The sequence below is a fragment of the Hydra viridissima genome, unplaced genomic scaffold (assembly GCF_058129835.1).
Source record: "Hydra viridissima isolate aposymbiotic clone 2 unplaced genomic scaffold, HvirCarnegie_v1 scaffold_6, whole genome shotgun sequence".
NCBI classification, from domain to species: Eukaryota; Metazoa; Cnidaria; class Hydrozoa; order Anthoathecata; family Hydridae; genus Hydra; species Hydra viridissima.
This window is the reverse complement of record NW_028324305.1, coordinates 2,391,232-2,404,776: the sequence shown is the minus strand read 5'-3', so window position 1 is coordinate 2,404,776 and position 13,545 is coordinate 2,391,232. Positions and strand designations below refer to the sequence as shown.

At 27.5% G+C, this 13,545-nt stretch overlaps 1 protein-coding gene across 6 annotated transcripts; it reads right to left on the bottom strand.

Annotated features, from left to right (window-relative positions):
• Positions 1 to 1,685: 1,685 nt before the first annotated feature.
• On the bottom strand, positions 1,686 to 11,113 carry LOC145189669 (zinc finger CW-type PWWP domain protein 2-like). Of its 6 annotated transcripts, none has more exons than XM_090090702.1 (13): positions 10,800 to 11,113; positions 10,284 to 10,609; positions 8,626 to 8,705; positions 8,113 to 8,388; positions 5,448 to 5,585; positions 5,225 to 5,322; positions 5,059 to 5,126; positions 4,607 to 4,759; positions 4,321 to 4,446; positions 4,092 to 4,214; positions 3,930 to 3,963; positions 3,723 to 3,841; positions 1,686 to 2,436 (listed from the first exon to the last, which is right to left on the bottom strand). In XM_090090702.1, exons 1-13 carry the CDS (start codon positions 11,069 to 11,071, stop codon positions 2,384 to 2,386), a joined length of 1,866 nt encoding a protein of 621 aa, XP_089946828.1. In that variant the 5' UTR covers positions 11,072 to 11,113; the 3' UTR covers positions 1,686 to 2,383. The 6 variants fall into 6 exon arrangements, 4 of the variants coding, with proteins under 4 accessions (XP_089946828.1, XP_089946829.1, XP_089946831.1 ...); XM_090090703.1 differs by having other exon boundaries at positions 8,218 to 8,388; XR_016453425.1 differs by lacking the exon at positions 5,225 to 5,322.
• Positions 11,114 to 13,545: the final 2,432 nt, after the last annotated feature.

The window sequence follows — 13,545 nt, the reverse complement described above, 5'->3', positions numbered from 1 at the left end:
TTAATCAAGTTACGTGAAGAGTAAATAAATTTAATTTGTAACTTGATCTCATCTTTGTAGCCACCTTTAGCGGTAATGATCGCTTTACATATAAGTGACTTGGTGCTTAACAAATTTTACAATTTTTGAAAAACTATTTTATGTCACTCACGTTTATATTTTTCTACGTATTTTTTTCACTCTTAGGCGTTAATTTTGACATTTCCGTCTAATTCATCGCATACAAGTGCAGTTGGGGAAAGACGGGTGATTGGGAGGCCAAATCATTCTTTCAATTATTTTATTATTTTCTAATTCTCTTAAATAGTTCCTACCTAGTTTTGAAGAATGCATTCTGTAATTATCTTCTTGAAAAATGAATGGTTCTGAACGGAAGTCTATATACAATATTAGACACTGCGGAAGAGGAAGAAAATATTTATAATCATTATTAGTTTATAATTATAGGTAATGTTTCTAGGAAAGTCAAAGATGATGAAGGCGATACTTTTTCACATAATGGTAACCATGGAAATTACACATCTGCCATATACACTGGTGACCTGAAAATGGCTGGAGATTTACAAAAATATCCGTTAAAAATGTCATTAATAACAACTTCTTATCAGGTTCCTCTTTATAAGAACATAAAAAATTATTTGGTGTTTATTAGTCTGAGACTGGAGTTTGCGTTTAGCTGTCTTATTTTAGCTTCTTTTATAATCAGGTTTTTTTACTTTTTAAGGGATAGGCTCAGAGCCAAGCTACAAGCTCCTACTTTGCAGTAATAGAAACTTTTAACTCGATCATTAAGATTTTAACGGAGCTTGAAACTTTTATGCAATTTTGAGTCTAATAACGAGAGCATCAAAAAAAAAAAAAAAGTTTTGAAAATAATTTATACGGTCAAGTGACACATTTTTCAAACCTTTGCGCAGTGAGGAGAAAAAAAGCAAGATCAAGTTCATTGATGATTTTTGAAGACATTAATTAACAAATGTTTTTACAGATTTAAATAGATTCTCCCATAAATTTATTTACCCATTTTTTCTATTATTTCTTTTTCCTGTTTTTTTTTTTTTTTTACACAACACATTTTAATCAGAAACTGGAAACGATCCTTGCAAATATGTTTAATATCAATTTAAATTATCATTTCCTTGGGATTCTTGAAATTAGAAAAAGTTATCAATCCATAAGTGGTTTTTTGTTTATGAAAAACATGCATTTGAAGACTCCACGGGAAGAAACGGCAGGGTTACATTTTTTCATTTTGAGATAAGTGATTATTAAACTTTTAAAACTATATAAGTTTCGAACTTTTAGGAAAATTTAGAAAGACTTAAAATATGCATCAAATCGTTTATTTGATTTGAATTCAAATACAAAATATGCTGTTATGGTTAGTAAAGCTAGAAAGTGTAAAAAGTGAAAACTTTCGAAATGTGCCGTTTCTTTCCATGGAGTCTTCATTTAGGTATCGTCCTTTAACAAACAGTAGAAATCATTAAAATGGTGCATACAAATTTTCTACATTGAAATCAATGATAGAAACCTACTGCAAAAGTCCACAGACATTTTAAAGAGAAACTTAATACAAGTGGCCTATTTCTGTACAAGCTAACTGGTTTAGTGAGCAAGAGACAGAAGGAACGAATCACCTCGAGAATGAAAAGGGCTTTGCTTAAGAAAAAAAAACACAGGTCTTTAACAGTTTATTTCATTTTTACGTATGTACTGCTACAACTATTACTGAATTGTCGGTGTTGTTTCCTCCTTAACGGATTCATTAACAAAGGAATCAATAAACAGTAGTATTAAAAGTTTGAAACAAACGAATGAGTTGATCTTTCATATGTTAATCTCATATCTTTATTTGTTTATATCATTTTTCTTCCCTTGTAATTAAAGGATGGGTCAACCAAGTTATCAAAGAACCGTTGCGTAAAGGATTAGACATGTTCCAGATTTTGCTCGCAATCAGTGCAAATTATAAAAAAATTTCCTCAGAAATTAGCATCTTCAATAATAAGGGTTTTGCCGGCCCAGTCATTAGCTATCATATTCTTTGGAGAGAGATATTCTATTTTTACTCAATTTAACATGAGCAGGTTGCAATGCTTAAAGATCGACTTTACTAAGAAAAAAAAATTGCCAAATATTCAACAGAGATAACTAGTTTAACCTTTACGATTGAAGTTTACGTTTGAAAAGATGCACGATGCGTAGCATTTCTATACACAGCCACTTCCACATTTTGTTTAATGTTACAGGAAAAAAATGAAAATCTATTCAATTATTTCAAAACCAAGTAATCACCAGTGAAAACTTTTACGAGAATAACAACAAATTGGCGTAAAAATCGAACTACAACATATACAAACATAATTTATGTTCAATAGAATTAAATTGAAGAAACTCCAGACATGATATCAGCAGCCATCTCGATCAACGTGTCTATAGGAAAGAAAAAATTGATGTAAAATATTAAGAAGTATTGTAAGAAATTTAATCAACTCAGATCCAGATTTCTGCAGCCCCTGTGTTATTACTTTACGTTCCTTTTTGTGGGTTAATATAATCAAAGGGAATTGAGAGATAAGTAGAAAGAATTTTAACTAAAAATAAAACTGACACCGATGCATTACAAAGAAAACATTTCATCTTTTACTATCATTAAAGAGTGCCGCAGCGATTCGTTGACTAATTTTTAGAAAGTTTGCATAACTTACACTGTATTTTGCTGATATCTAAAATTTTTTGACAGCAAAATGAACAAAAATAGTTTTGATTTAGAGCGATCAAAAAAGCTTCTAAATCGTTTAAAGAGCTATGGAAAAACAGTCAAAATCTTCTCAGGTAAGAAGACGTTAACTGTGTCATCAACAGAAGAAATAATCAACTTATTATAAAGAAAAGTGACAGTGCCTCACCTGTGTGACATACAACGCCTCCTCAGTCAATAATGGTGCTAGGTGTTGTTACTTCAAATGAAAAAAAATGTTCACCCTTCTGTATTAAAGTAAAAAAAAAAAAAAGCAAAAAAAAAAGCATGTGGTACCATGGCTCAATAAGACCTTCCCAGATGAGAATTATGTATTTTAACAGGATGGAGCTTCGAGCCATGCAGTTAAAAAAAGCCAAAAAGAATTTTGACCTTCTACTAGCCCAGACTTGATTATTCAAACTTGAATCCATTTGATTGGAGAATTGTAGAAAGCAAGGCATGAAAAAAAGCCCACTCAAGTTTCAGGTCTCAAGTCATCCATCACAAAAAATAAAATTACAAACAGAATACCATTTTCAGCACTTGCCAAGCCTTCTGTCCACGTCTAGAGGCTAAGAAGATTTTGACTATTAAGCCATTGAACAAAATAGAGATTTTTTTTTTGAATCTTAAGGTAGAAAATTATCTTGAACTTTTATAAATATTTCTCAGAAATGATTATTTTTTGGCTCTAAAATATCTTAAGTCTAGTAGTAAGAAAAAGTCCGCAAATCGTTGCCGCACTCTGTAGTTAATAGGTAAATAAAGTATACTGATCATTCAACTTAGCAAATATACAGTTACAATGTTATATTCACAAATCACACTGTATATTCACACATCACACTGTACATTCACACATCGCACTGTATTGGTTGTATGCTTTAAATTATATTTTATTACTAATAAGAAGCAAAATATAATTTAAAACATACAACCAATACATTTTTAAAATTTAAAACATTTTCAAAATTACCTTCTAACTCATTTAACTCGCACAGCATATCATTCAGCTCCTCAATCTTTTGAGTTGCTATGATTGGATCATATCCATTAAAAGTGCTCATAACAAATTCTTCATTGGAGCAGACGTTACTAAACGTAACCAACAACAGAAATGACTGTTTTTAAAATAATTGGCAACTGAGATTTATGCAATAAAATATAATAAAACTGTACATACTCTTTGATGAAATCGTTTTGAGGTACTGATTGATCTAAAAGCAAATCAAGTTGCTTGGAATAGTATTACTTTTAACAAATAATTTTTAAAAATCTTTTTTAAGGATTATTATTATTACTATTATAAAATATTACAAAAAAAAAATTGTATCCTTCTTTTCACCTGTAAAGAGGACATCAGAATCTTGAGATTCATTTAAACTATTCAACTGGTTTTCTAAGTCGCTGAGTTCGCATAAAGCACTCTCCAAGCTTATTTCTGAAACTATTGAGCTAAGTGGATCATCTAAACAAAAAAAGTTACTTACAAAATAACATTTATTCTGAAGATAAAAAATAAACTGATAACCAATCCAAGGCCAGTCACACAAATATTAATTAAATCAAATTACTAGAAACTTGATGAGAATCATTAAAACACAGAGAAGCAGAGTTTACACTGAGGTCAGGATTATAAACCAATGGCAACAATGTAGTAGATTTTGGATCTGAAGTAGGCAAACTGGAAATTTCTAAAGCTAAAATTAACAACACACAAATGCATGCAATATCACTTTTAAGTTAATAAATACATACCATTATTTAACTTACTAATAAACATAAATTATCAACACATAAATGAAGATACAAACTAAAAGATAATGAAACAGGTTGAGTTTTTTTAATTTACACAAATACCTAAAGGAGAATGGGGAACAACTTGTAAAGATGATGTGCATTCCTCCAATTTTGACTTTGAAGGATTTAAGAACTGCGATGAAAGATTACCAGTCACAGTTTTCAACATACCATCTCCTAAAGTGGGATGATCAACAGGAGATTCTTTTAAATCTATTCATAAAAAAATTAGTTGTTAATTAAATTTTTTTGGCTCAGAACAAACTTAATTTTTGGTTAAAATATGTTAAACATATTTAATATGTAAAATTTAAGGCAATATCTTTTTGGTAAATTATGACCAAGTGTGACCACTGAAAACAATTTTTACAACTGGATCACAAACGCAGAGAATTTTTTTTTATGGGCCAAGAAAACAACACATTTAATCTTGTTTATAATATGAATTTTGAATCCTAACAAAGGAAAACCAATTGAAAGTCTTTATGAATCAATTATATAAAATTTTTCACCTTTTTTAGGTTTTTTTGTCTTTTTCAAAGAATTTATTTTCTGGTTTCTTTCAAAGGGTAACAACAACCTTTTAAAAAAAAAGTATATAAAGAAACTAAAAAAAATTTAAAAAAGAAATGCATCTGTTTAAAAATTTAAAGCAAGTTCTGGTAGAGACTAACATACTGCCTATAAGCTTTTCTAAGAGTAAAGAACTTGCTATCTAATTTGTTGTCTAAAAGATTCCAACAGATATTTCTCCAAACTTTCCAATGACTAGTTGCCTAAACACAAACTAAGCCAGTAAAATACTCAATAATAACATAAGTTGGACATAAAACTTCCTATGCTAACAAAAAAAAAAAAAACACATTGTTTTTTAAATGAAAAAAGAAACCAGTGTTTGAACCTTTTTATAACCGCCTATGAGGTAGACCTTCTGGTAAAACTTAAATAAATCAATTGAACGGTTGTACCAAGTCACACTCTTTGGTATATTTTTCTTATCAGAACAAAAATGTTTGTACATCCTCCAAAACGTTTCCTCCTAACAAAATGATGATAATAGTAGTAGCAACACTGTAGTATAATACAATATAATAAAATGTAATATAATATAATATAATAAAATATTATGTAAATTTAAAAGCTGTTTTTACTGTTGCAAATATAAAAAGTTATTAATGTGGTGGTTGGACACTGATTTATTATAATAATAAAAAAAAATCAACAGAGTTTCTTTCTTATTTTAAAGCTTTCCTATTTGTTTTTAAATACCTTTTTTTTGGTCATAGAATAAATAAACTTCACTCCTGCTATATATGTTATCTATTATCTAAAAGTGGAACCCAAATTTTTGTACTTTAAGATTTAGTATTTTTGATATATATATATTTGTAATAAATAATAATTTGAATGTGTTTTTTTATTACAAAAATATAGTTATAGTGCAACTCAACTTCAGTGAAACTTTCATTTCTATGAGAAGATAATGTTAAACAAAAATTGAAAAAATAAAATCATTCAAAGATTGTAGACATTTTTTAATACATTTTGATTATGATTTCAATTATGTCATGTGTATTCTCATATATTTACATGTTAACCATTTATTGAATAGCATTTGCACACTGGCATTCAACAACTTTTTGCGCTTTAAAAATTCTTTACTGGATTTTCTGTCGCATTTCGGTACCTTTTAAAAGATGAACAAAAAAGGCATTTATATATCCAATTATTTGTAATTGTTCTTCAACGTTTGTTCTTCAACGTTTGTTCTTCAACGTAGAACAAACGTTGTTCTTTAACGTAGAACATTTCTTGAAGTGATACTGATCATCGTTAAAAAACTTCAAAACTAAAAAACTTCAAAATATTGTCCTGCAACATTTTGTTAATTTCTTTGTTACATTCTTGATTTATGCAAGTAGTATTAGCTCTAATCATGGTCAGCCAGATTAAATTTTCTCTTCTAAAATTTTTTTTGATGTTAAAGAGAGTAAAGTTGCATGGTTATATCAAAATTTTTATGACAATCGTACGCAGTGTAAAGGAACCAGCCTCCATATCATCTATGATTTTTCTAATTACAACTGAATCTTGTAATATTTTTATCTAGCTCTTGTAGATATTGAAGCTCTGCTCAGTGGCAACTTGACTGTAACTTATAGTAAGATCAATTTTTACACTAAATTCTTTATACTTCTCAATAACACTTGTTTGAAAGGAAATATCACCCAATAACATGATGTTACCATTAAAAGATATGAATTTTTTTCAATATTTTTTCAATTCAGTACATGTTGCCTCTCATTACATTGTTACAACTCTTTACCACAACCAGTGGATGACAAGAATTCTTCGTTTGAATATATCTTTAACAGATACAGTAACGAAAAGCAAAGTCTGTTCTGCTCAAAGCTGTGTTAACGGCTGCTACAGCAAATCCAAAATTAATTTCCCTAGCTCTTTTGTTATATTATTTTGTTATATTGCTATATCATTTTATTACATAAAGTATATATCATTGCACTTTTAACTAATATACTTGTTGATAGCATAAAAAAAAATCAGCCTTTGTCTTTCCTTTTGTTTAACTGTATATCAAATGAAGCCTAAGAAATTTGTGCTAGTTTACCACAAACATTTTATTTGCATTAGAAACTTCGATCTTTAGATACTAGAGTAACTTGAGCTCATCATAGTTTAATAGAAAAAAAAAAACCAAAATAGGAATACTTCTAACAAAATATTTTTAGAAAGAATATTTACAACTTTTCAAAATTTGGAATTTATTGAATCTCCTTTTTGTATGTCTGATTCAATTAAAATATTCAAATTTTATTTAATAAATGCTAAAAACTTGTGCATTCTTTTTTTGTTTTTGCAACTGAAAAATGCTTTTGAGCTTGCTACAAAAACAAAAAAGTCTCATCCAATACAATTTCATATAATCAGCAATACAGCTAAAAATGCTAAAAAGAATTCTGAATGAAATGAAAGTTACATTTTGTAAAGAAAGCTCTTTATTTCTTAAAACATATTTCTGTTAAAAGAATGAGAACAATTTTTGATATTAGGAAAAATATCAAAATTTACAGTTTATAATGTTCCACAGCTTTCGAATATCAAAATTGGATATTAGGAAGAATATCAAACTTTGTATCAAAATTTAAATTCGGGTACTTCTGAATATAAAAATTTGATGTTCAGAAGTAATCAAATTTAAATTTTGATACAAATTTTGATATTCTTTCTAATACCAAAACTTGTTCTCATTCTTTTAACCAAAACATATATTATGAAAAAAAAAGCTTTTTTTTATAAAATGTAACTTGCATTTCAATGAGTTTTATTATTCCACAGTGAAGTATCAATATAAAGACAAAGATTAAAGACAAAGTATTAAAACTAAATAAAACTTGGCCTCATTTAGATACACTACTGTTTTTCTTGATGCTTTTGAAAAGATTTATAATAAGTTAACATTTTATTTCATTATATAAAATTTACCAAGTTTATAATTTCTTTACACTGAATAAGTTAAGAATAAACAGCTTTACCTAGGCACTTACATCACTATATGCATACTTTTCTTCTAAGATTGGTGTGCTCTTCAAAAATATAGATGCATTATCAACAACAACTTTAGTTACTGCATCCTTTTTAATGTTACTTACTGCATCAATTTGTTTTTTCCTTAAACATTTCTCATCATAATTTGAGTTTTCAGAATTTGATATGTCAATAGTTCCACAACTTTCAGGTGTAGTAAGTGAACTGTTTTGGAAAGTTAGCTTCTCAGCATCAACTAACAATGGATAAATTTTGCCATTAAGACTGATAAATACCTAGCAAATATTTAAAGACGCTAACAAATAATTAATACAGAAAATTATTACAGTCACAATTATTACAAAATTATTAAGTATTACTTGCACCTCAAACCTGTATGCACATTAAACTGTTAAAATTTGCAAACACAAACTGATAAACGTTTATATCAGAAAACATTAATTTTGGAATTATTGCTTCCTTTATTTTATTCAAAATTATTTAAAATTAAAAGAAAAAAAAAATACTTATACAGTATTAGTTTCAGAAGCAACACTGGAACTGTCATGTTTTATTTCAGACTTCTTTCCTTTTTTTTTGAGATTCTTGGTGTCTAAAAAAAATATAAATACATAAAATAAAAATACATAAATACATAAAATATAAATACATAAAATTTAAAAAGTACAAATAAAAAAAAAAAGTACAAATAAAAAAAACTTCTTTTTTTTAGATTTTTATTTTTTTTGCTCATTTTAACAAAAGTAACAATATTTTTCTTAGAACTGAACAATTATTATCTTTAGCACTTTTCTCATTTTACTTTCATCTCACTTTAGTACAACTGTGTTACTTTCATCTTACTACTTACAGAAAAAGAGCTTTTAAAACTAATGTGATAGAAACATGACATTCAATTAATTGAGATTTGGTGCAACTGAACAATTATTTTTCTAAAAACAAATTTTTGTAAATATTTATAGCATTTATGACTTCTCTTTCTTATTTTTTAAGAAAACAATTTATTACTCATGTGCTAAAAATAAAGTAAAAAAATTTAAAAAATAAAATTAAAATATGAAAAATTAAAAATTCTTTTTTTCTTTTCAAGATGAATATTTTTAATCTTAGAAAACACACGCTTTTTTTTGAACATCACACAAACTAATAAAATTACTTTAAATATATTAAATTGAACAAATTACTTTGAGTAAATAAATTAAAAAAAAATTAAAAAATTCTGGTGCAGCAATATAACACAAATACATTTTATGGAAAAAAATGTCTTTTTCAAACTGAAATACTTTAACATCACATGAGCGAAAATTCTGAGCTTATCCAATTTGTATATTCCTAAAATCAATGGCCTTTTTAGCCCTTTTTTTCAATAATATATATGGTCTATAGCAATTTGTAATTTTTCTAATTTAGGGCAAAAAAAGCCTCTAATGTTTAGTGTAAGTGATGTTCATCTGTGCTTAAGTTATTATGCCTTATAAAATTTATTGCATGAATATTATATCTTTAACAATAAATCTTTTCTGAGAAGCATTACTGCAGTGTAAAACAAGAGTTTACAATGTACAGTGTAAAACAAGAGTTCACAACCCTCCTGTTACTTAAAGCAAAACAAATGCCTTGATTACTTTTACAAATAAAACATTGGAAATTAAAAAAAAAAACAAAGAGAAAATCATGAAAAACCAGAAAAAAATAAAATGTTTTTCTAGTTTAAAAATTAAAGGAACTAGATAATTATCAAATTGCCAGTTTATTACTGTCAAATACTGAAAAAATTAAATAACTGGTTTCTCCTTCAGTATCTTATCTAACCAAAATAAAATTTTTTTATAGAAATAATTAGTGTAAAATTTAACTAACTACCATATATAAAGAGCAGAATTGTAAAAAAACAAAAAAAAAAACAAAAAAAAAACAAAACAAGATAAATGAAGTCAAAACTAGCAACAAAACACTATTAAGACAACGAAATTCCTCAATTAGTTATCCCTCAATTATTTACGATCCCTCAATTTATTAACAGAATATTCAATGTAATTTCAGCACATTGTTTAAACTCATTACATACCTTATAAAAATGAATAATCATTTCAAACACAGCTACAAACAATAGTTTACTGTTTCAAAGATAATACTTTTATTAATGCCATATACAAGAGTTTGACCTCACCTTTTAGGGTGTTTGAAGTTTGAAATTTGTATACTGCTAGCTGCATTCTTTTTTTAGGTGAAATAGAAAGAAGTTGTGATGCTTCTTGATTAGCATTCTGAAGATTGATTTTATTCTTTTTAGACTTCATTGATTTATCATTAAAGCACAAATCAGCAGTAGCAATATTATACTTTTCAACATAGCGTGCTAACACCCATGCATGAGATCGAGGTTTTCCTAAAAACTCAACATGGTAATAATGTGGATCACCTGTTCCATCCTTATAGTAATCAATATGGGCTCCATTTTCTTCAACAGGATCAGCTGTAATTATAGCAGGCCACCTAAATAATCAAATATTGAATGACTTCTTTGATTAAATTATCAAGAATTAATTCATTTATATTTTCAAGCCTTTGTTTTGTTAGTTTATGAATCATAATTTTTTTGAAAAATTGTTAATTTTTCTTTTACAATAACTTTTAGAATAGCAAACTTTTTTTTTAAAAAAAAGTATAATGTAGATATAAAAACCGTGGATATCCTGCCATTTTGGCCCACACAAGTTCTCCAATACATAATTCACTGCAAATTATTGTCTCGCCTCTCAAAACAGTCATTTTCTCCTGAGGTTTACAGCAATCATTGTATTCTATATCTTGATTCATGCTACAGAACCATACCAGCCCTTCAAAATTATCTTTAGGACATCTCTTGACTTTTCTCCATTTCATACACTTCTGATTTTCACACTGAATCCATATAAACTCCCCTGATTTATCTTGATTAACATTATCAGTAAGCATCTCAAAAACAAAATAAAGAACAATTAAAAAACTCAAATAACCAATATATTATGAATTGATCATTAAGCAGTTTTTAATGGTATTCAGAAGAAACCTGCTCTAGATAATATAGTTAGTAATAAAATTGTAGAAAGTTAAACTTTGGAACAAAAAATGGAATAAAAAAATGGAATAAAGAAGTGCTTGTATCAACCAAAGTACATTATTGTTATTTTACTAGGTTTTGCAAAATTGAACTGTAAAGTAAAGATTCTTATTTTGACGAATTGCTTATCTAACCAGGAAATGCAAATTTATAACTCCTTATTTTTTATTCATTTTCTTGGAATAAAATGAAGGAAATATAGAGAATTAAAATTTAGAGAATTAAAATGAGGGATTTTTAAGTATAAGGAGATTTTTATTGCTTGTTAATTCAATAAAATACTCCTAATTATTTACTACTTTTTTATTGATCGGCTTGATTAAGTTTGATTTGGGCTAAGCTCGAAATTGATTTATAATGGAATCGAAATTTATTTCAATTCGTTATAAATCCTCAGTTTTGATCGCTTATCAACTCGATCAATCTCGGATTAGGATTGACATATTTTACAACAAAACTGGCCAAAAGGCATGATAAAATAACCAAAAAATAGCTGATTGGTTTTCAAGAAGGCCAAAAAGTAGTCAAATTAACCGTAATCTGATTGGCATAAATTTAGAAATATAAATTTTATTGACTAAAAGAGGAATAAAATCAGTGTAATAAAATTCTGCCCATGAAATTTGCATCAACATCCCGTAAAAAAACAATAAAGTTCACGAAATGCAATTGCGACTTAAAACACCTTTTAATAACAAATGCGTCATAATTACAAATAAAAATTTAAATACAAATAATTAAATTGAAAAGTTCAATAGTGATATAGTGATAATGTTAAACGATTGAACAATTATTTTTGAGGTGGTACCAGGGTAAAGGCAACTTTTTAACAAAAAATTGAAAACTATTAATAGACTTAAGCTCTTTTCTATTAATGAACAAAAAAAAAAAAAAAAAAAACGGCACCAAAAAAAAAAAGAATTAGTGATGACGTCATTAGTTATGCGCATAATTAGTGTTACTTTACCCTCAAAACTGCCTATTCTTTCATCAAATATAACTCAAAAAGTGTCAAAGCTGTTTGAAAATTTGAACGTGAATTCTTTGATGTATTTAGAATGTTGTCTATGAAACAGAATTTTTTTAAAACATTTTTAATTTTACCAGGTTGACATTCTAACTTAAAGATATAAAAGTTAAGGGAAGTTTGGGATCATAGAATGATAAAAATGAGTTAAAAAAAGAAAAAAATTTTGCTTCATAGACAACATTCCTAATATGTTTATCTTTAAACCTGCAAAATTTCAGCCCATTATCTATTTTCTATGAAAAGTTATTTTTTCTGATAAATTGAGATTTAGGGAGAAAAATGAGTTGCTAAGGTCGTTGCTGTGAAGCAAGAACCAAGCTACTCTTTAAAAAAAGGGCAAGTTTGATTAAAATTAAGAAGATTTTTGACTTTATGCAAAACGCATATTGAAATAGGTAGATTTAAGAATTCAAAACATTAATTTTGATATTTTTCAAAATTCTATCAAAAATAGCCGTTTTTTACCCTGGTACAAACTTTATATAATTTTTAAACAAAAGTTCCAGAAAACAACATTTAGTATGTTTAACTTACTACCTTATAATTGCTATATGTTATATATAATATAAGAAATGTTTTCTAATGATAATCAAATTTTTTTTGATTATTATTAGAAAACATTTCCTCGTTCAAAAAATGTAAACGACAACTTTTTTTAGTGGGGCCTGAGAGAAATCTCTTACTTTAGAGGAGTGCCCAGGAACTTCATTGTTCAAGATAGGTAACTAAGAGGCATGGGACATACTCGAATTTCTAGTATGCTGTACTGGTATGAGGATGGCTTGCAAAAAGTTAGGGCAATTGGAGCTAAGCAAACCCCGCCCCAATCCCTAACTGCCACCTTCCTAGAACTACGTCTCCTTTAATCGTAAAAAAATATTTTTTTATTCTACCATAAAATGGATCAAAATTCATCGAAAGATTTCAAATTTTTTAAAAATATCTCTTTTTGTTTAAAATTTATAACCATGCAAAGTTTAAAACTACCTCCAATTACCCTTCAAAAATAACTTCAAATGGTTTTAACTTTTAAACGAAAAATTTTTTTTGGTGTAACTTGAAATCTGTTGATGAATTTTGATTTAGTTTAATATAAAACAAGCAAAGAATTGAAAAGGGTTTTTAGGAACCTTATCCTAGAGGAGGGCTTTTAGGGGTTGAGTAGGGTTTGCTATTAATATTTTACATTTCAAAATCATACTGAACGTTTGTTCATAGAAGGTTTAATGTTTTGCTTTTTACAAACTACTTTCCTGCAAATAGAAAGCTACTTTAAAAAGGCTTATGTTGTAAGCAACA

Coding starts and splice junctions, on each gene's coding strand:
- LOC145189669 (XM_090090702.1), bottom strand. CDS start 11,071: ATGCTTACTGATAATGTTAATCAAGATAAATCAGGGGAGTTTATATGG. Junction 4,447..4,606: donor TGTTCCCCATTCTCCTTTAG/GTATTTGTGTAA, acceptor TGTTAATTTTAG/CTTTAGAAATTTCCAGTTTG. Junction 2,437..3,722: donor CGAGTTAAATGAGTTAGAAG/GTAATTTTGAAA, acceptor TCTTTCCTATAG/ACACGTTGATCGAGATGGCT.